At 44.4% G+C, this 23,294-nt stretch overlaps 1 protein-coding gene across 1 annotated transcript in view; it reads right to left on the bottom strand.

Moving 5' to 3' along the window:
• Positions 1 to 21,873: 21,873 nt before the first annotated feature.
• The window catches only part of htr1fa (5-hydroxytryptamine (serotonin) receptor 1Fa), a 72,982-nt gene continuing 71,561 nt past the window's right edge, over positions 21,874 to 23,294 (bottom strand). The window contains exon 4 of the mRNA XM_067992364.1: positions 21,874 to 23,107. Coding sequence (XP_067848465.1) covers positions 21,956 to 23,065 — 1,110 coding nt within the window. The 5' untranslated portion in view covers positions 23,066 to 23,107 and the 3' untranslated portion in view covers positions 21,874 to 21,955. The remainder of the gene's footprint in view (positions 23,108 to 23,294) is intronic.

Genomic DNA, 23,294 nt, shown 5'->3' with positions numbered 1-23,294 from the left:
AGATCAAATTCAACAAAAGAGTGGCCAATGCTGTCACTTAACCTTAAAGTTATAACTCAACAGATTGAAGATTCAGCAGTAACAACATTTGGAAAAGCAGTATAGAGCATTTCATTTATCAGTTCAGTCATACATTAGAAATATAATTTAGCTTTACTCAATTAAAGATAGGTACAGAGAACTCACCTCTCAATCTGCATTCAAAATAAATGTCACTTTCACTTGAATAGGGAGGCCATTCTCCATATTGGGATTGTGCCGTCAAGGTGCCATCTTGTTGTACCAGCAGAAAAATAACCTGGAGAAGCTGGAAGTTGAAGGAGCACATTCACAGTAACAGACATGTGCACAACATGGGTGCCAGTAAGCGACTGTGTATCATGCAGTTAAATCGCTTTGCAATGACTTGACGTTTGATGGTTTTGGAAAATATGAGTGTGACAAGTATTAAATTGTACGTTGCATTAAGATATGGGTATACACAAGATGAAAATTAAGGGCTGTAAAGTTGTGTGAAGGCATGGCATGGATGAAGGCTACTGGGAGAGGTTGACAAGCAACACTTTGTGGCATGCAATATTGAATTGTCTACAAGATAAACGATATTGATGGATGGTTTTCCTTGTTAGATTCCTTAAATTAGGCCACCTTCTTATACATCTGCTTCCAGGTTCTGCAGATCACGTACACAGCGCTGACCCAGGTTCCCAGGAATGCTGTACCGCTGTCGTCTGGAGAGGGTGCCCTGAAATGCTAAATAGGGCAATCCTCTTCATACCCACCTCATGTACCTCCATATCGATTTGGCCATCCGTCTTACAGAGGGTCGAGTGTTTTACTACTCTGTCACTTGCCCACAGAGTTTGCTTTGTGCTCCCACCTTGGGTTTTCTTTCACTTCATTTATTCATGGAACTTCTCTTCCCCACCAACCCCCCATCCCACCCCTCACCTTCCCAAGACTGACAAATATCTAAAATTCATTTTGAAGTTACATAAAAACTGAAACAATATTTGTCCCCATATGCAGCTGCTTACCTTTAAATGCAAACATTCCTTTAATTTAGACCCGCTGGCCAGATTTTCTTTTACGCTCATTAGGCTTGCTACCTCCACAAGGGCAAAACTGCACAGGCAGCTGTGAATAATTATTCAAATTAGCTGACAATGAAAATTGGAGGCAGTACATTCACTGTGCCACTGGCTATCTTTGCTCTCACAATGCATCACAAAAGCTTTAAGCTTTCTTTGTATGATTTGAAATCTTTATATTCTGCTATACATAGTGTCAGTGCCACAGACAGTACTAATCTCAGTCACCATCTGAGCTGCAGTTTGGGCTCCAGCCAGACAAAACCACGTTCACATTGCTCGGCTCCCACTTGCAGAAACTGCAGGTGTGTCGGAGAGAGCTGTATACATACCTCGATACAGGCGTGGGCAGAGCTCTCTCCTAAGAGTTAAAAATTGAAAAGTTTAGAAAATAATAAGATGTATATACAGTTCATGAACGCCAAAAACATTAGGAATACGAACAGATGTACAAAACTGACTCCAATTAAAAGTAAAATTGTGCCAGGGTGTAAAACAGGCAACTGATATGATCCGTTCAGTTTATCGTCGGATGGGTTAAGTTAAAATTACCTCTGTTGAGAAATAATCCATGAACTTCGTCAAATCTTTGTGTATAAGAGGTTCCTTTTTTCAAGTGTAAACAATTTTACAACACCAAGTTATAGTCCAGCAATTTTATTTTAAATTCACAAGCTTTCGGAGGCTTCCTCCTTCGTCAGGTGAACGATGTGAAAATGAAATCCTCGAAATGAAATCGCATTTATAATTCACAGAAAAATGCTTGGTGAGTACAGACAGTTTTTTCAACTGCCCGTTGCCAAGGCAATCAGTGTGCAGACAGACAGGTGTTACCTGCCAGGTCTCACAGAATATACAAATCACCAAAAAAAACAACAAACAAAAAAAAACAGAGATAGAGAAGAGTGAGTAGGATTTCTGCTATTCCTTTGTTTCAAGAGAGGAGTTGATAAGATTTCTACTGATGTGATATAGGGTAATGACAAATAAAACGTTTGGTTGAAACTTGCGATAATAGATAAAGCTGTTATTGGATGGTCAGCCATAATCCTGTCATAGAAGGTCAGGTAAGCCTGACCATACAATAGAAACACAGTGTATGGTCCATCAGCAAACCATATAAATAAGCTGAATAAGATGAGTTAGTCGGCATCTTGGGAGAGCAGACAACCATCAATGGCCCAGCTGAGGGGTCCCGGTTTGTGTGTATGTGATACTTTAGTTGTAATGGGATAGGTTTTATAGCATTATGTTCAATCTATAATTGTAACACTCTGCTAACCTTTTGTGGTTTTTGGACTAATAAAGCTATACCTTGAGGTATACTGTGTCTGTGAGATCCCTGCCTAAACCGGAGTAGAGTTATCCCAATCAACAATCCCTGAGGTATCTGAGAGGATATCTTATAGAGATAAGTAAGATTGTTAAGGTTATAGAAAAAGTTAACCCAGAATATTATTTTAAATTAAGCTGTGTGTGTGGAACTAAGCGACACAGGTTCAAACTAGTAAAAGATAATTTTAGGACTGATTTCAGGAAATTCTTCTTCACACGAAGAGTGATCTATGAGTGGAATGAACTAGTGGATAGAGTAGGGGAAGCAAAAAACCATGGAATCACTTAAGAAACAATTGGACGTGACAATGGGAGGAGGGAGGGGGGCGGAGTGGGAGGGCATTATTATCTCTCTGGATAGAGGAATTAAGATGGGCCAAATAGCCTTCCTCATCCGTAATTATCTTGTGATCCTTTCTCCCAAATATTTGTCATTTTCCTTAGAGCAGTACTAGTCTAATATTAACATGAATTTCGGCTCCATAGTTTATAGCCTGGTTATACTGCATATCTTGAATTTATGTGATGTAGTTTTTCTGTCACACTAATGCAGGGAGCACAGTCTGCAAGAAGCATTCCTTAGCTACAGTTGTAACAATTTAGATTTTCAGTAGAAGGAAGACAACCGGGAAGGTGACTCACAGGTTCAGTTATGCACTTGGTGAATCACCTTTAAAATTCAATGTTATATTTTTCATAGAATCAAAGAATGGTTACAGCACAGAAGGAGGCCATTCGGCCCGTCGAGTCCTTGCTGGCTCTCTGCAAGTGCAATCCAGCTAGTCCCACTCCCCCGCCCTATCCCCGTAGCCCTGCAAATTTATAAAGGTTCATCATAACCTCCTTGCTTTTGTACTCTATGCCTCTATTTATAAATCCCAGGATCCCATATGCTTTCTTAACTGCTTTCTCAACCTGCCCTGTCACCTTCAACAATTTGTGCACATATACCTTCTGTTCCTGCACCCCTTTTAGATTTGTACCCTTTAGTTTATATTGCCTCTTCTCATTCTTCCTACCAAAATGTATCATTTCACACTTTTCTGCTTTGAATTTCATCTGCCATGTGTCCAACCATTCCACCAGCCTGTCTACGTCCTCTTGAAGTCTATCACTATCCTCCTCACTGTTCACTACCCGTACAAGTTTTGTGTCATCTGCAAATTTTGCAACTGTGTCTCGTACACCCAAGTCCAAGTCATTAATATATGTCAAAAAAAGCAATGGTCCTAGTACTGACCCGAGGAACACAACTGTATACATCCCTCCAGTCTGAAAGTCAACCGTTCACCACTACTCTGTTTCCTATTAATTAGCCAATTTCATATCCATGCTGCCACTACCCCTTTTATTCCATGGGTTTCCACTTTGATGACAAGCCTATTATGCAGCACTTTATCAAACGCCTTTTGGAAGTCCATATACACCACATCAACCATATTCCCCTCATCGACCCTCTCTGTTACCTCATCAAAAAACTCAATCAAATTGGTTGAACATGATTTGCCTTTAACAAATCTGTGCTGGCTTTCCTTAATTAGTCCGCACTTGTCCAAGTGACTGTCAATTTTGTCCCAGATTATCGTTTCTAAAAGTTTCCCCAATGAGGTTAAACTGACTGGCCCATAGTTGCTGGGTTTATATCCTTACACCTTTTTTTGAACTATGCTGTAACATTTGCAATTCTCCAGTCCTCTGGCACCACCCCCTGTATCTAAGGATGATTGGAAGATTATCCAGTATCTCTGCAATTTCCACCCTTGCTTCCCTCAGCAACCTAGGATGCATCCCATCTGGACTGGGTGACTTAACTACTTTAAGTACAGCTAGCCTGGCTATTATCTCCCCTTTATCAATTTTTAGCCCATCCAGTATCTCAACTACCTCTTCACTTACTGTGATTTTGACAGCATCTTCTTCCTTGGTAAAGACAGATGCAAAGTACTCATTTAGTACCTCAGCCATATCCTCTGCCTCCATGCATAGATCTCCTTTTTGGTCCCTAATCGGTCCCACCCCTCCTCCTACTACCCATTTACTATTTATGTGCCTATAGAAGACATTCTAACATTTTTAATGTTAGAAAAGAGCTGACAAGGTAGTCAGCTATTTCCAGAGTTAAATATTTCACCAGTGAGCAGAACTCTGTGTTTAAGCATATTTAATCTGAATAGTTAGTTAGTGAGCAGTATGATGAGGCAATATAGCACCATACTGTTTATTTATAGTGGGCTGAAAGCAAGCACACTGGTGTCATCTCAGCAACTGCAATATATGCTTGGATAACATATATTTTTGAGCAATTAGAATCACACAATAGGTTCTGAGAACATGGAAAGCACTGTCCCAGGACACCATAGCTAGAGAATCAATTGCTTAAAAAGATAGACACTAACTTGGGAAGTAAGGGATATGAAGAAAGGTAAAGATAAAGAGCTGTCATTGCTAAACAAAATGGGACAGTGGGTTGTATGGGCCAAATGGCCTACTCCATTCCTATCTTACTAATCCACCAGCAATAGACTTGTGAACTTGTAAAATTTAGTTTGGAATTCTTACATAAATAATGGCCCAGAAATTGCTCTGAGCGACGAACCAAGAGTGCTCACCCCTCCATAGATTTATACTAACCCACTAACTTACCGGATGCACTTCCTCGAATAAGAAGTGGAGAAGAGCCCAGCGTTAGCTCCAGTGAAGCTAGGACCCAGGGGAGAAGCGAGAGGATCGCTCTCTCCCCTTGACCGATCAGATCGCAGTGTCTTTGACAAGCTGTGAACAGTTTCTGCAAGCTGGAACGTAAAATCCAGGAAGTGAAAGATACAAAACTAAAATCATTTGTAAAAACAGTGATAGACAGTGAAAAAAAAGTAAGAAATAATTGAATTAAATAAAAGAGACAGAAGGAAAAAGTAAAAAAAAATGTTTTTAAATTAAAAAAAAAATTTTTGATGTCCAAAAACTATTAAAATAATGAGTAATGAGACTCCACATTTTTAAAAGTTAATTTTTAGTTGCTTGGCGGTCATTAAGACTTACCAATCTTTAAAACATGGCTTAGACCTGGTATTTTTAAGTGTACCTGTTTTGTGGCGATATTAGTTAATTTTCAGCTGGGCAGGAGAGCAAGTTGTTGCTGGGCCGTTGATTACAGCTGGCGATGTCCCTTTAATACGAAGCTGTCATATCGCCGGCAAACCAGGAGAAGCAAGTTCTGGATTTCCGCGTTTGACTGCGCATGTGCGAACGCCGAAACTGGCTCCTCGACTTCACCACTAACAACAGTGAGCGCAGTTGAGCTCGCTGTTCTTTTTTAAGCAATTTCCAGCCCATTATAATTTCCATCAGCTACTTTTAGGGAAACCTAATGAGATTTGGACTCATGTATTTATGCCTTTAGCTGGATATGACCTTTCTGCCATCACAGCCCAAGCTTCATAACTGTGCAGAGTTTTAGTCTCCCATCCTTATGCCTGATGCTATCAAAAGAGAGAAAGGCAGAGATTTGGAAAATGTGATATTAGGCACATCACTAATTTAAAAATGCCCTGATTATACATTTTCCCCAATACAACAACAAACAACAACAACATTAGGAAAGCAGTTACTGCCCCTAAATGAACACCTCCAATTTAGAATTGTATTGTGATTTGGAGATTTAGATAATAGAGCACATAAAAGAGGATCATACAAAAAACAAAATAAAAATGAAGAGAGGTAAACCATGTACACACAGATATGTGTTACTTGCATTAAATTGAGTCAACAAATACAAGTGCAAGGTACCATTTATTACAGGAAAGCACAAAGCAACAACATGTCAAAAAACTCTAGGTTTTATGAAATGTACACTTTTCAAAGTTAACTGACTCCTCCCTTCATTCCTTATCCTGCTAAAAGGGCAAACATTTATCTGCTTTGATAACGGTGCTATCAATAACACTGAAGGCTTTATTATAAAGCTGGAATAACGGACAGAAATAAAGGGGAATATTTTCCTGTTTGGTAAAGTTACATTTCTTTACATGATTTTTTACTTCAGTATTTTAACATATGAATCACAATAGCAAAACTATCCAATCATGACTCACCTGAAATAAAGCCAGTTATTCCCTAAAAATAGTAACGACTTTGTTCAGCGAGCTGTGGGATGTGTAGGACGCATTACTATTTTCCATTACTTCTGGCAACCAAATTTCCAAAATAATGATTTACAGATTTATACGGATGACCATTTTGATGGAGAACTGCAAAGAAGGAGCAATCTTTTCGAGGCTGAATGCAATCTACCACTGTGATGCATGGCAGTGAGCTTAGCAATCTCTCCAGAATTGGGTCAGCACAGGGTCACAAACCATGGGTCCCAGCAGGAACTGTTATTGTGTTGGATGGGGACAAATGTACATGAAGTACAGAAAATGTTTCATGATATGAAAAAGATAATTAAAATGAGGCTACAATATTACTATAAAGGCACAAGACCATGTCTGTATGTAAAATTGACTAGTTTTTAAGACTGAAAGAAGAATGAATTTAAAGTTGCCATATGACCTTTTATAAATATGGATATGATTTACATACCTGGATGTGAAATTGATTATTTTGTACTAACTTAGAACTATTACTGAATTTAAGCCTGCCAATTCACCCTGTCTTAATGCATCCTGTTGGAATTTCTCTTCATGGAAAAAAGTGGCACACATGAGGAATCTTTAGTGAATAATGAGGCCATAAATTTGCCTTTAGTAGGCAGGGAGGCATTGGAATTGATGAGGTTAGAGATGTGCACAGATCGAGTGCTCAGTCCAACACTTACTGTATATTCTATAAAGTTCTGCATATATTACATCAGTGTGTCCATATAGACCGAATGTGAACAAATGTTTAAAACATTCATATAATGACAAGAGGAGAGGTGAGAGTAGCTGCCCACAACATCAAGACAGCATGCAACTGAGTAGTCCTAGCAAAACTGAGGTCAATGGTGGTCAATGGAAAACACTCCAGTAGCTGGAGTCATACCTGATGCATAGGAAGATGGCTGTAGTTGCCGGAGTCCAATGATTACAGCCTCGGGTTATTGCTACCAGAGTTACTTAGGGCAGCATCCTGGGCCCAACCACTGTCAGCATCAGTGATCTTCCCTTTGTCATAAGGTTAGGAGTGGGGCTATTCACTGACAATTCTACAGTGTTCAGCTCCATTTGCAGCTCCTCCAATAATGAAGCAGCCCGTGCCAGCCTACAGCAGGGCCTGAACAGCACTCACAGTTGTGCTGACAAGTGGCAGGCAAATTTTCAACCAGACAAGTGCCAGGCAATTACCAGCTCCAGTAATCTCCCTCTGACCTTCAACAGCACCACCATCACCAAAGATTCTACCATCAACATCCTGGGGTTCACCATTGGCCAGAAGCTTACCTAGACCAGCCACCGTGGCTACAAGAGCACTGCAGAGGCTGGGTATCCTGCAAGAGGTGGCAGGTGGCAATATCATGGGAACACCATCACCTTGAAGTTCCCCTCCAAGTCATGCACCACCCTGACGTGGACATATACCTGCTGTGCCTTCATCATTGCTGGGTTAAAATTCTGGAATTCCCTATCTAACAATGTGTGGCAGCACCATCACCACAAGGACTGCAGTGATTCAAGGTCGTCAATCGCTACCTTTTCAGGGCAACTAGGGATAGGTAATATATGCAGCCTTGCCAGCATTGCCCACATTCTAAGAACAAATATTTAAAGTAAAGGATAAGAATGTTTCCGTCCATTGTATTCTGTCCTAGGGCAAGTCCTAACTCAAGTCTTACGCTTGAGATTCTTGAGCCACTTACTATGGAAGTATAGCTGAGGTAGCTTCCCATTGCCTTCCTCGCAGTTTTTATCTTCGAAGTATCTTCTGCTAGGTGTGGTGCAACCAAGGCTAAAGAACCCCACCTCCCCTTTACGATGTATGGGCCACCAGTACCCAGTGGACACAAGTACCTCCGCTGGATGTCAACCCAGTATTCCAAGCCAGCACTCTGTTTGTCAGAATTCTCTGGAGTAGGGCTCAAACCCAACAGGAGAACTCCTGTGGGATTTCAGGGCCGTGGCATCTACTTAATCCCATGCAGCTGACCAGGCCTGAGTGCACACCCACCATTTCTACCCCTTGAGCAGCAAGAATTTGGTCAGCAAGATGTCCACATTATGGAAGTGGGAAATGCGAGGAAAACATTAAGCTCTCAACACACCTGTACACAAGCAGCAAATGCACTTGCACCACATACATTGCAGCATCATATGACTTGCAAGACAATAATGTTCAGTTACTTTGATTACATGTTGCACCCTGTCATACTTTTATTGTGAGATAACAAAGAGCCAGTTCAGCTAAAGTAAAGCAAACATATACATATTTAATTTTGTATGAAAGAATAAGCAACTGGCAACTCTGTAATTAAAAAGAGGTCCAATAGAAAGTGTCTAATTGCAGACTCACTGGAGCTAGGAGAAGAACCAGGCAAAAGACACCCATATGAACCTGTCCCCTTGTCAGAAGGCCTGGTGTGCTGCTGGTGCCGTCTTAAGTGTATGTAGGCGGGTGTCAAGTGAAAAAGTGAGCCAATGGATCGCTTTGTGACGGACTCCTGTAATGTTCCTTTGTGAGTGCCTAGAAGTTTCCTGTGGCATAAAAGTTGAGAACAGTGCTGGTTGAATATGCTTACAACCTTTGTTAAGGAGACAGTTCACCTCAGTCACGGCTTCTGAGCATCATCATGCACTTGTCCTCTGTCATGTCCAGGTAGCTAACTTTGCTGAGTTACATCTGCTCCCTGGAATAATTAGACCCGCAAGTATTGTGCCTCCTAGCCCATCTGTGATCGCAGGCTGCCCTCTTCTACAGTTGCTGCTGAACTATGGTATAGCCAACAATGGCTACTCCACCAATTCTGTGAAGAAAAATATTTGCAACATTCTATTGCAGCTTTGCTGTGTTGATACATGAAATCTTGTCCTTCTCCTTAGAAATTACCTCCATTCTGAACATAGGAACATATTATGCGCCACCTTCTCCCGCCTGCATAACAGGAGGCAGCAAGTGGCAGTGGCATTTAGCCCCTTGAGTCTGTTTCGTCATTCATTGAGATCATGGCTGATTTGTGACCTAACTCCATATACCCGCCGTAGCCCCATATCCCTTAAAACCTTTGGTTAACAAAAATCTATCAATCTCAGATTTAAAATTAACAATTGAGCTAGCATCAACTGCAGTTTGCAGAAGAGAGTTCCAAACTTCTAACACCCTTTGCATATAGAAGTGTTTCCTGACTTCACTCCTGAAAATCCTGTCCCTAATTTTTAGTCTATGTCCCCTAGTCCTAGACTCCCCAACCAGCGGAATTAGTTTCTCTCTATCAACCCCATCAGTTCCCCTTGATAGCTTGAAAATTTCAATCAAATCACCCCTTAATCTTCTAAATCCCAGGGAATACAACCCTAGTTTGTGTAATCTCTCTTTGTAATTTAACCCTTGGAGTCCAGATATCATTCTAGTGGATCTACGCTGCACTCCCTCTCAGGCCAATATATCCTTCCGAAGGTGCGGTGCCCAGAACTGAACACAGTACTCCAGGTGTGGTCTAACAAGGGCTTTGTGCAGCTGTAGCATAACTTCTACCCCCTTATATTCTAGTCCTCTAGATATAAAGGCCAGCATTCCATTAGCCTTTTTGATTATTTTCTGTACCTGTCCATGACATTTTAATGATCTAGGTACATGGACCTCTAAGTCTCTTTGGACCGCCACTGTTTTGAGCTTTTCACCGTTTAGAAAGTACTTTGATTTATCCTTTTTAGGTCCAAAGTGGATGACCTCACATATCCCTACATTGAAATCCATTTGCCACAACTTTGCCCATTCACTTAATCTATTAATATCTCTCTGTAATTTTATGCTTTCATCTACACTGCATACAACACTACCTATCTTTGTATCATTGGCAAACTTGGGTATGTGGCTCTCTATCCTGTCATCTAATGCATTAATAAATTCAGTGAATAGCTGAGGCCCAACACAGATCCCCGTGGAACACCACTAGTCACATCCTGCCAATTTGAGTACCTGCCCATTATCCCTCCTTTCTGTCTCCTGCCTCTCAGCCAATTTCATAACCAGGTGAATAATTTGCCCTCAAGTCCATGAGCTTCAACTTCAGTTAATAATCTCTTATGAGGGACTTTATCGAATACCTTCTGAAAGTCCGTATAAACAACATCCATAGACAGTTCCCTGTCCACTACTTTAGTCACCTCTTCAAAAAATTCAATCAGGTTCATCAGGCATGACCTACCCTTTACAAATCCATGCTGGCTCTCTCTGATCAGCTGAAAATTTCCAAATTTTTCAGTCATTCTATCCTTAATTATAGACTCTAGTAATTTCCCGACAACAGATATCAGGCTAACTGGTCTATAAATCCCTGGTTTCCCTCTCTCACCTTTCTTAAATAGTGGAGTTACATGTGCAATTTTCCAATCTAAAGGACTGGTTCCTGAATCGAGAGAACTTTGGACGATTATAGTTAAGGCTTCTGCAATGTCCTCACCTACGTCCTTTAAAACTCTGGGATGGAAACCATCTGGTCCTGAGGATTTGTCACTCATTAGTGCCATTATTTTCTTCATAGAATCATAGAAAGATTACACCACAAGAGGAGGCCGTTTGGCCCCTCGAGCCCATGCCAGCTCTTTGTAAGAGCAATCCAGTTAGTCCCATTCCCAAGCACTTTCCCAGTAGTCCTGCAAGTTTTTTCCCTTCAAGTATTTATCTAATTCCCTTTTGAAAGCCATGATTGAATCTGCTTCCACCACCCTTTTAAGCAGCGCATTCCAAATCATAACTACTCGCTGCCTAAAAAAGTTTTCCCTCATGTCGCCTTTGGCTCTTTTGCCAATCGCCTTGAATCTGTGTCCTCTGGTTCTCAACACTTCCACCAATGGGAATAGTTTCTCTTTATTTACTTTATCTAAACCCTTCATGATTTTGAACACTTCCATCAAATCTCCTCTCAACTTTCTCTCCTCCAAGGATAACAACCCCAGCTTCTCCAGTCTATCCATGTAACTGAAGTCCCTCATCCCTGGAACCATTTTAGTAAATCTTTTCTGCACCCTCTCTAAGGCCTTCATATCCTTCCTAAAGTGCGGTGCCCAGAATTGGACACAATACACCAGTTGTGGGCGAACCAGTGTTTTATAAAGGTTCAACATAACTCTCTTGCTTTTGTACTCTATGGGCTCGATTTTCACACCCCCGAGCAGGTGCGTTTGTGGCGGGGGGGGGGCTCCGAAAATCGGGGATTCCCGGGGCGGGTCTGGAGCCCGGCTCCAACCCGTCCACTTCCGGGTTCCTCAGTGACGCACTTAGATGCGCGCGCAGCCCCCGCATGTGGGACTCCCGCCGGCAATTAAAGCCGGCAGGATGCCACTTAAAGTAATTAACTAGGCACTTCAGGTCGTTTACAGACCTGATTGACCTGATATTTTAGGAGGGGTGAGATTTCCAAGTCAACTGGGACTGTTTCCCGTACTGGGGGAAAGACTCCCAGTTGAAATGGACGTGTTGCAGCCATCAACCTGTGGCAGCTGCAAAGATCCATTTGACAGGTGGGGGGGGGGGGGTGGGGAGACCCTTACTCATTGCAGGAGACCACTCTGTCACTTTGGACAAAGTTTGGCCTCCACCACCCTCCTCCTAACAATAAAATTCACCAACTTGCACACTTACCCCGGTGTCCAGACACATTTACCTACCTTGCGGACCCCCTCAAACGTACATCTTTCGGATGGGGGCCGCTGTAGCTGCAGTCATGACTCCTCGGAGGACGAACAGCATCACCAGCCTCACCGGCCCACACGTGGAGCTCCACAACACAGTGCTGTGACACATCCACCTGCACAGCAGGAGGGAGGGCAACCGCAGAGATAGATGCGTCACAGAAGGCACTACCCTCACCTCAGGGTCTACAGACTGAGGCTCAGCTTCCTGGACCTCTCTGAGCAGCAATGCACGTGGAGGCTCAGAGTCACTCGACATATAGTCGTGGACATCTGCAGCCTCCTTCATGCCGAGCTGCTCCCAGCTGGCCCGAGCACCATCTTCTTACCTGTTGCTGTCAAAGTCACCACTGCCCTCAACAACTTCTCCTCCGCATCCTTCCAGGGTGGCACCGGGGACATCGTTGGCGTCTCTCAGTCGTCTGCACAAAAGAGCCCTGCAAATACACCTATAACCACTCTGCAGTGACACAATGGGTGGCACCAGTTGTGGGTCTTCATTGTGATCCTCAAGAAAGGGCACTATTGCACAAACCAGACAAGATTCCCAAAGACGTGGCAGTAGTGGTGACAATATAATATGTAATGTGAGTTGATCAGAAATTAACTATAAGTAAAAACCATGACAAACCCTCAAACACCCTTGTGCATCCCCTTCATGCTCATGACACGTTTGCCTTACGCTTCCTACTACACATATGTGATGCATGCCCTGTGGCTGCAGCACAGGTAGTGGCAGGTTGGGTGAGGCTGACCATGAAAGAGATGCATGAGAGGGTGAGTATGAGATAGAGCCATGAGAATGTATGAGGATTGGGTTGAGTAGTAGTGGTGGGATGAGTACTGGCGAGGTGAATAAGTGCAGGTAAGATGAGGATGAGCTTTGAGTGGGCATGAGGAGTGATGTGACAGAGTAGTGTTGGAAGTGCAGAAGGAGCTGTGGGGTGGGGGCGGTGATTTGGCAGACGGAGTGCAGGGGAATGAGTAAGTGTACTCACTTCGGCTGACCTACTTAGGTCATTGAAGCGCCTCCTGCACTGTATGCAGGTGTGTGATATGTTGGTGGTGCTGATGATCTCCTCTGCCACCTCGAGCCAGGCCTTCTTGGTGGCAGAGGCAGGCCGCTTCCTCTTGCCCGCCGGGGAGAAGATCTCTCTCCTCCCCCTCCTCCTCACCCCATCCAATAAGACCTGGAGTGAGGCATCATTAAACCTGGGAGCAGCCTTCCCCCTGGGCTGCTCCATGCTGTAATTTTTCCTATTTTCTGCAGCATCAGTCAGTGGAGGACTGCCCCTTTAAATAGGGCTCCTCCAGCTGACAGCCTATGCTGCGCATGCGCAGTCCGCCCGCCGCGCAGCTTTCCAGCGCAAAACCCGGAAGCAAGGGTAAGTACCGCCAATCAAGCTGCGATTGCATGCGGAGCACCCCGATTTCACTGGGCGAGTTACCCACGTGCCCAGTCGACCCCCTGCTGCCAACCCGCCGCGCTCCTAATATCGGGCCCTATGTCTCTATGTGTGAAGCCCAGGATCCCGTATACTTTTTCAACTGCTTTCTCAACCTGTCCTGCCACAACGATTTGTGCACATATATCTCCAGATCTCTCTGTTCTTGCACCCTCTTTAGAATGGTACCATTTAGTTTATATTGCCTCTCCTCGCTCCTCCTGCCAAAATGTATCACTTCACATTTCTTAGCCTTAAATTTCACTTTGCAATTCTCTGCGTTAAATTTCATCTGCCATGTATCTGTCCATTCCACCAGCCTGTATATGACCTCTTGAAGTCTATTACTATTCTCTTCACTGTTTACTGCACTTCCAAGTTTTGTGTCATCTGCAAATTTTGAAATTGTGCCCTGTACACCCAAGTCCAAGTCATTAATATATATCAAAAAAAGCAATGGTCCTAGTACCGACCCCTGGGGAACACACCTTCCTCCAGTCCGAAAACAACCTGATACTAAGATCACTGTTCCCTAAATGTTCCCCTACTGGCACTTGCTCCACCTCATTCCCCAGAACCAGATCCAGCAATGCCGCCATCCACACTTCACACAGTTACACACATGCACTCTAAACCTATCTTAGTTAGATCTTCTCATATCTCTCTTAGTCTGATCCCACTTAATACTGTACAATTTCTCACTCTAGTGCTATCTGTCTCTCTCAATCCTTTGTGCACCTTGTTTCTCTTCTCTGATGCTACATCCTGGTGCCCATCCCCCTGCCAAAATAGTTTAAACCCTCCCTCACAGCACCAGTTAACCTCCCCATGGAGACACTGGTCCCAGCTCTGTTGAGGTGCAACCCGTCCATCTTGAACAGATCCCTCCTGCCCCAGACTGGTCCCAATGCCCCAAGAATCTGAAGCCCTCCCTCTTGAGCCACGTCTGGAGCCACGCATTAACCTGCCTTATCTTCCTATTTCTGTACTCACTAGCACGTGGCACTGGGAGTAATCCAGAGATTACTACCTTTGAAGTCCTGCTTTTTAGCTTCCTCCCTAGCTTCTGAAGCTCTAGCCGCAGGACCTCATCCCTTTTCCTTCCCATGGTGCTGATACCCACATGGACCCTGCCCCCCCCCGCAGTATGTTCTGCACTCTCTCCGCGATATCCTTTCCTCTGGCACCAAGGAGGCAATACACCATGCGTGACTCACGTCGACAGTCACAGAAACGCCTGTCTGTCCCCCTGACTATTGAATCCCCTATGATAACTGAATTTCTACACTTCACTGTGCCCCCCTGTGCAGTCCTTTGCCCCATTGTGCTACGCTCAGGATTGCACTCCCTCAATGCTGAATACCAGTTTGAGAGTGCCACACACCCAGAAGATTCCTGCACTGCCTGCCTCTTCCTATCCTTACGGATGGCCAGCCACTTACTATCCTGAACTCTCTGTGGGCTGAGGGGTGACCATCTCCTGGAACGTATGATCCAGGAAACCTTCAGCCTCCTTTATGCTCTGCAGTGAATCCAGCTGCCTCTCAAGCTCAGAAATCCTCAGCTTGAGCTCAAGCAACTGGAAGCATTTCCTGCAAATGTTGCCCTCCAGGATACATGAAGCATCCTGAAGTTCCCACATGGTGCAGGAATTGCAGGCAATGGGTCTCAGCTGCCCGTCCATTATATTTAGAAACCATTTTTTTCTAAACTCCCTTTAGATACTTGATTATTATAAATGTACTTACTGTTTATTTACCCTGATTAACCTACCCTTTTATTCCGGGTATCTCAGAGCTCCTCCTCTCTGTTCACTGTCCTTCCCCGTCTACACCTAATTCCCCCTCTCACAAAATTCTCAAGTTCCTACTCGGTTTACAATCCACTCTGTTCGCAATGCGCTCTTCATTACTGTTAATTTGCTTACATTAATGGTGAGTCGTCATCCCCGATTCAAAATTAGTTTCCTTGGGGTCTCTTCCTCTACTGTAAATACCAATTATTTAACATGTTCGACATTTCCTTATCTTCATTTACCACATCACCATTATCAGTTTTTAAAGTGCCCACATTGCTCTTAACCACCCCCTTTTTCCTAATATAATTGTAAAAACATTTTGTTAATTTTGATATCCCTTGCAAGTTTTTTTATCATATTCCCTTTTGTAGCTCTTTGTCACCCTTTGCTGTTCTTTGTATCTCTTCCAGTCACCAGGATCTGTGCTATTTTTTGCATTTTTCTATACTTTTTCTTTTAGTTTTATGTTGTCCTTTACCTCTTTTTTGTCGTCCATGGCTGTTTTTTTGGCAAGTAGATTTCTTGCTCCTAAGGGGTATAAACTGGTTCTATTTCATGTTAAATTCTTTTTTGAACCCCTCCCCCTGATCTTCTGTCGTTTTCCCCACCTGCACGTTCCCCTCCAAGTCACACACCATCCCAACTTGGAAATATATCGCTGTTCCTTCATCGTCGCTGGGTCAAAATCCTGGAACTCCCTACCTAACAGCACTGTGGGAGAACCTTCACCACACAGACTGCAGCGGTTCAAGAAGGCGGCTCACCACCACCTTCTCAAGGGCAATTAGGGATGGGCAATAAATGCCGGCCTCGCCAGTGACGCCCACATCCCATGAACAAATAAAAATAAATTAACAGATTTGCCCAGTTTACTGTGGACAGTCTCTGTCTCATCCCGTTGAAGTTGGCCTTATGTAAATTTCGAATCTTGGTAGCTGATATGAGTTTCTCTCTTTCAAACACGACGTTTTACTTGATCATATTATGGTCACCATTAGATAAATGTTCATGCACCGTTAAGCTGTTAACTAAATCTGGTTCATTACTCATTATTAAATCTAATATGGCCTGCCTGCTTGTTGGTTCTAGGATATATTGTTGCAGAAAGCTGGCTTGAATACACAAGAAAATAGTTACCTTTCTGACATGAGCTCGTCTGCTTATCCCAATCTATATGAAAGTTAAAATCCCCTATTAAAACCACTCTGCCATTGCTACATGCTTGTCTAATCTCTGCATTTATACATTCTGCCATTTTGCATCTGCTACCAGGGGGCCTATACACAACTCCCACTACAGACTTAATTCCTTTTCTATTTCTTAATTCTACCCATAAAGTCTCCACTGCCTGCTTACCTCTGGTTATATCCACTCTTATCATTGAAGTAATTTCATCCTTAATCAATAAGGCTACTTCTCCCCCTCTATCAGTTTCCCTATCCTTCCTATAGACCTTATAACCTGGTATATTCAGTCCCTAGTCCTGACTGTCTTGCAGCCATGTCTCAGTAATAGCTGCCATGTCATACCCTCTAAGTTGAATTTGTGCCTGCAACTCATTCAATTTGTTCCTTATACTCTGTGCGTTTGTATAAAGAACGCTTATTTGGGCCACACACCCTAACCTGTCCTTCTGCTCTAATGTTTTTCTCACACATTTCTTATTTCTTTCTCCTGATTTAATTACTTTACATCTTTTAGTTTTCCCTTTACCTGTAGTGTCTAAAGCATAGTTTGTGACTATTCCTCTACTCTCTTCCTTTTTGTTTGTTTTAGCATTGTTATTTATACTACCTTTTCCACCTGAGTCCTCCCACCCACATTTACTAGTTTAAAGTCTTTGAGACCGCCCTATTTATCCTTTCCACTAGGACCCTGGTCCCGGCCCAGTTCAGGTGGAGCCCGTCCAATGGTACAGTTCCTTCCTATCCCAGTACTGGTGCCAGCATCCCATTAAATGGAGTAAGCAACTCCATTTTCTTTAATATATCCCACAAAGGAACACTTGCATATCTTTCTTACACAGGCCTTTCACAAGTTATTCTCTTTGTATTAATAGGGCCTTAATAAGCAATTCCCCCTTTTCATTACTCTCAATACAACCATTTCAGGCTGCAAAGAAAATCCCTGCTGTAGTTTACCCTTTAACTTGAGAGATTCCTGCTACCTGCACCAGAACAACCGGGCACAGGTTAATCGCACATCGCAACCCCTATGCCCAGTTTCGAGAGATTCGTGCTACCTCCTCATTTACCTGATTGTTGCACAGCAGCCAGGCCAAACTGCGATGTTCAGTTTTCTCACCAGCAGGGGGGCCCACATATCGCATGAGTGGCTCGCACCTCTTAAAGGCAGGCTGCACATCTTACTTGCAAAATATGAGAAACGGGTCTGAAAGGAGATCAGACATCACACACGTAAAACACAGATATAGGTCCCATCCCTATGTTTACCAACTGTTGAGTTATGTTAAAACATTGAATAAAGGTTGTGCACTTCTAAATCCCACATCCTCCAGTCTGCAGGCCAGACCTCACCAATCTGTCAATCTGAGTTTGTACCAGGCCTGCGAGAAAGCATGTACCAAGGATCTCTGCTGACGCACTAGAGGCCTTGCACAAGAGGTGGACAAAAGGAGAGGCATCCTATATCCGCAGGGGAGCAAGAGGCCCTCCAGACATATGCTCAAGAGGCATTGGGAGGCAGTAGGGGACTAAGTCAATGCCAGGTGCACAGCACCACGAACATGGATGCAGTGCAGGAAGAAGTTCAATGCTTTGACACAAGTGGTCAAGGTGAGTGAGGTCAACTGTCCAGTGGCATCTCTGCACCACTAGCCTCATCCACTGCTCCACGCACCACACCCCCCCAACATCCACATACCAACAGACTCTTTCAATCAGTACTCAATTCTCCCAATCAGATGCTTCCTCTCACCCTCACACATTGGGCATCATTTTAGCACCCGCTATCGGGTGCGTTCCTGGCGGGGGGGGGGGGGCTCCGAAAATCGGACAATCCCGGAGTGGGTCGGGAGCCCGACTCCAACCCGCCCACTTCCGGGTTCCCCACTGACGCGCCGGCGTGCGCGCGCAGCCCCTGCTGGTGGGAATCCCGCAGGCAATTAAATCCAGCGGGGTTCCACTTGAACCTATTTACTTTGCTTGTTCAGTTCATTAACTGACCTGATTAAGGGATTATGTGAGGAGGGGTGGGATTTTAAAGCAAACTGGGACTGTTTCCCACACTGGGGGAAACGCTCCCAATTCAAATGGACGTGTTGCAGCTGTCAGCCTGTGGCAGCTGCAAAGGTCCATTTGACAGGTGGGGGGGAGACCCTCACTCATTGCAGGAGGCCACTCTGTCACTTGGGACAAAGTTTGGCCTCCACCACCCTCCTCCTGACAATCAAATTCACCAACTTGCACACTTACCCCGGGGTCCAGAGACATGTACCTACCTTGCGGATCCCCTCAGATGTACATCTTCCGGATGGGGGCCGCCGTAGCTGCAGTCATGACCTCCTCGGAGGGCGAACAGCATCACCAGCCTCGTCATCCACGCCGTCCACCTCTGACACGTGGAGCTCCACAACACAGTGCTGTGACACATCCACCTGTTCAGCAGGAGGGAGGGCTACCGCAGAGAGAGATGCGTCGCAGAGGGCACTACCCTCGCCAAAGGGTCCACAGACCGAGGCTCAGCCTCCTGGACCTCTCTGAGCAGCAGTGCACACGGAGGCTCAGAGTCACTCGACATGTAGTCGTGGACATCTGCAGCCTCCTTCATGCCGAGCTGCTCCCGGCTGGCCCGAGCACCATCTTCGTACCTGTCGCTGTCAAAGTCACCACTGCCCTCAACAACTTCTCCTCCACATCCTTCCAGGGTGTAACCGGGGACATCGCCGACGTCTCTCAGCCGTCTGCACCAAAGAGCCCTGCAAATACACCTGCACCCACTCTGCAGTGACACAATGGGTGGCATCAGTTGTGGGTCTTCATAGTGATCCTCAGGAAAGGGAATTATTGCACAAACCAGACAAGATTCGCGAAGACGTGGCAGTAGTGGTGCCAATATAATATGTAATGTGAGTTGGTCAGAAATTCAATATAAGTAACAACCATGACAAACCCTCAAACACCCTTGTGCATCCCCTTCATGCTCATGACACGTTTGCCTTACGCTTCCTACTGCACATATGTGATGCATGCCCTGTGGCTGCAGCACAGGTAGTGGCAGGTTGAGTGAGACTGACCGTGAAAGAGATGCACGAGAGGGTGAGTATGAGATAGAGCCATGAGATTGTATGAGGATTGGGTTGAGTGGTAGTGGCGGGATGAGTACTGGCGAGGTGAGTACGTGCAGGTAAGATGAGGATGAGGTTTGAGTGGGTATGAGGGGTGATGTGACAGAGTAGTGTTGGCAGTGCAGAAGGAGATGTGGGGTGGGGGCGGTGATGTGGCAGATGGAGTGTAGGGGAAAGACCAAGTGCACTCCATTCGGCTGACCCACTTAGGTCATTGAAGCGCCTCCTGCACTGTATGCAGGTGTGTGATATGTTGGTGGTGCTGGTGATCTCCTCTGCCACCTCGAGCCAGGCCTTCTTGGTGGCAGAGGCAGGCCGCTTCCTCCTGCCCGCCGGGGAGAAGATCTCTCTCGTCCCCCTCCTCCTCACCCCATCCAATAAGACCTGGAGTGAGGCATCATTAAACTGGGAGCAGCCTTTCCCCTGGGCTGCTCCATGCTGTAATTTTTTCTATTTGTTGCAGCATCTGTCAATGGAGGACTGCCCCTTTAAATAGAGCTCCTCCAGCTGACAGATCTTACTGCGCATGCGCAGCCCGCCCGACGCGCAGATCAGCAGTGGGGAACCCGGAGGAGAAGGTAAGTGGATCCAATTGGGCTGCGATCGCGCGGGTGGCTGACTGATTTCGCCGGGCGCGTTACCCACGCGCCCGATAGCCCCCCCGCCGAGAACCCGCAGCCCTGGTAACATCAGGCCCATGACCTATGTTGTAAGTCGCACACCCACAACTCACAGGTCACACACACTGGCAGCTATTCAACCATGACAGCCACATCACCCAAACATCCTGCAGGACACTCACTAACACATGTCCCACTTTCTTGCGGGAGAAGGTAGCGCATAACAGGAGACAGCAAGTGGCAGTGGCATTTAGCCCCTCGAGCCTGTTCCGCCATTCAATGAGATCATGGTTGATCTGTGACCTAACTCCATATACCCGCCTTAGCCCCATATCCCTAAATACCTTTGGTTAACAAAAATCTATCAATCTCAGATTTAGAATTCACAATTGAGCTAGCATCAACTGCCGTTTGCAGAAGAGGGTTCCAAACTTCTACCACCCTTTGCATGTAGAAGCGTTTCCTAACTTCACTCCTGCAAGTCCTGGCTCTAAATTTTAGGCTATCTCCCCTAGTCCTAGTATTAAAGTATAGGAGTCCTCCAAAAACAGGTAAAAATGCACCAGCAGCCACAGGCAATAATCCAGCAACTTCCAGTAAATCCTGCATGGTCCCTTTAAATAGCACTGGTGGGGGTCCTCCAGGCCATCTAAGACATGTTCAGGTGGTTAAGACAGCGCATTAGCTGGAGCCTTAAGTGCCAAACTGATATCTATCCCTTTAAATCAGCATTGCACAATGATCTAACGCATATTTTCCTTACTTTATATGGTACCGGTGTTCGTTATGAGCGCCTATGCGAACACCTTTACCAAGATTGCGTCCGGTGCTCGTGTACACGCATTCCAGATACCATTTTGGGAACTTAGGAGGTCGCATAGCAACTGAAAAACGGGCGCTACATGGCCGAATTTCAAGCCCAAGATGTTCATACTTAATAAGGCACTCATCCTCCTTATTGTTGCCTTGATGCCTACTACAGCGAGGAAAGCATTACATAATTTTCTCCTATTATTACTACTAGTTTCAATGTTTTAATCTGATTAGTTAAGGGGATAGACTGTTGCTTGCCCCGTTCACACAGCCCCCGGTTGCCTTGTAGGGGGCGCTGTTTTGGATTCAGCCCCCCATAAAAGGAATTTGCCGTGAAAAAGAAACAAGAAAAGTTTATATGCAAGTCTAACGAGTGGCAGGCGCCATTTGTTCGCCGCTCAAAGCAAAATCTGGGCCAATAAAAAAAAATCCCCTCAAAATTTTAAAACCCACATTCTCTCAGCTTACACACCATAGCCTCGGTAAAATATACTGCTAGTTACAGAATAGAAAAATACCAAATAGGTTCTCTTCTGTACCCAAGAGTTTTAAGTATCTATGACAGAATTTATAGATAATGTTTTGTTCATTGTCTCAGAAATAAAACCACTGGAAGCCACCAGAAAAGGAATACTGATCTTTCTTTCAAAATTGAAAGCTTCTGCAAAAGGCCTAACCATTCTAATTACAAAGATAATTGCCTTCAGAATACTGCTGTTGTATTTACAGAAAATGTCTGCAGCGTACTAGTTTCTGAAATGCTTTCTTAAAGTCTTCATTGAAGATTGTGTAAATAAGGGGATTGATTAAAGAATTGAGGTAACCTAACCACGTCAGAAAGTCGGACATCTCCGGAGAGATGTAACAGGATTCACAGACATTCACAATAAGTTCTTTTAGAAAGAATGGTAGCCAGCATATCACAAAAGCTCCCAGAATCAGGCCCAAGGTGTATGCTGCTTTCTTTTCTCTTGTGCTTGAGATTTTATGTCTCTTCCACGTTTTTTCTTGCTGGCAACTGGGGTTGAGACTTCTGGCTGTGATGTGGACCTTTTCTCCATCTTCAATCGTTGAAGGGTCTGAGATGGACTTTTCAGATATGCACAATGTTGAAGGCGTCTTGGGGCTTTTGGCAACAATGCTGGAGATCTTGCCGTTTACTTCCTCATTGATGTGCCTGCTTGCACTCCTTTTGTGATAAAGCGTTTTAGCTGCTCGATATATTTTATAGTACAGGATGAGAATCAAAGCCAAGGGAATATAAAATGCTCCAAATGTAGAATAGATTGTGTAGATAAGATGTTCATGCTTAATAAGACACTCGTCTTCCTTATTATTTCCTTGGTGCCTCCAAAACAAAGGAGGCATTGATATAAAGATGGATATAACCCACACAATCGTGATCATTATTCCAGCACGTTTAGGTGTCCTTTGCTGTGCATATTCCACAGCATCGGTTATAGCCCTGTATCTGTCCAGGGCAATTGCGGCCAGATGAAGAATAGAGCATGTGCAACACGTAATATCAACACTTAACCAGATGTTGCAGACGACTTGACCCATCACCCATGTCTCCTTTACAGTATAGACAATACTGAAGGGCATCACAAGGACAGCAACGAGGAAATCAGTAACAGCAAGGGAGCATATTAAGTAGTTTGCTGGGTGATGGAGCTTTCTTGTTACGATTATTGCAGTTATCACCAGGGAATTAATGACTGTGGTCATAATGGTCAAGACAGAAAGTGAAAGTGATATCAGCGCCTTTGAAGTTTTTCCCTTTGCCAGTTCTTCCGAAGTAAAGTTTGAGTAAGTGTCATTTTCCAAATCCATTTTGTTCACTTGGGCGAGAAGTCCCAGTAGAATTCATAAAATCTGCAAATGAAGCACATCAGGTAAGATGAGATGTTTTTAATACCATGGAACCAGAGTTAAAAGTAAAAGCTGTCAGAAAACCTCAAGCTCCTAAACACGTGTGACTAAAGGCGTGAGGGGTAATTTTGCAACACCTTAGTCGCGTGGGTAACACGCCCAGTGAAATCGGTGGGTTCCCCACGCGATC

The sequence above is a fragment of the Heptranchias perlo genome, chromosome 11, assembly GCF_035084215.1.
Source record: "Heptranchias perlo isolate sHepPer1 chromosome 11, sHepPer1.hap1, whole genome shotgun sequence".
Taxonomy (NCBI): domain Eukaryota; kingdom Metazoa; phylum Chordata; class Chondrichthyes; order Hexanchiformes; family Hexanchidae; genus Heptranchias; species Heptranchias perlo.
The sequence above is the reverse complement of the archived record's forward strand: the minus strand, read 5'-3'. Positions and strand labels throughout refer to the sequence as shown.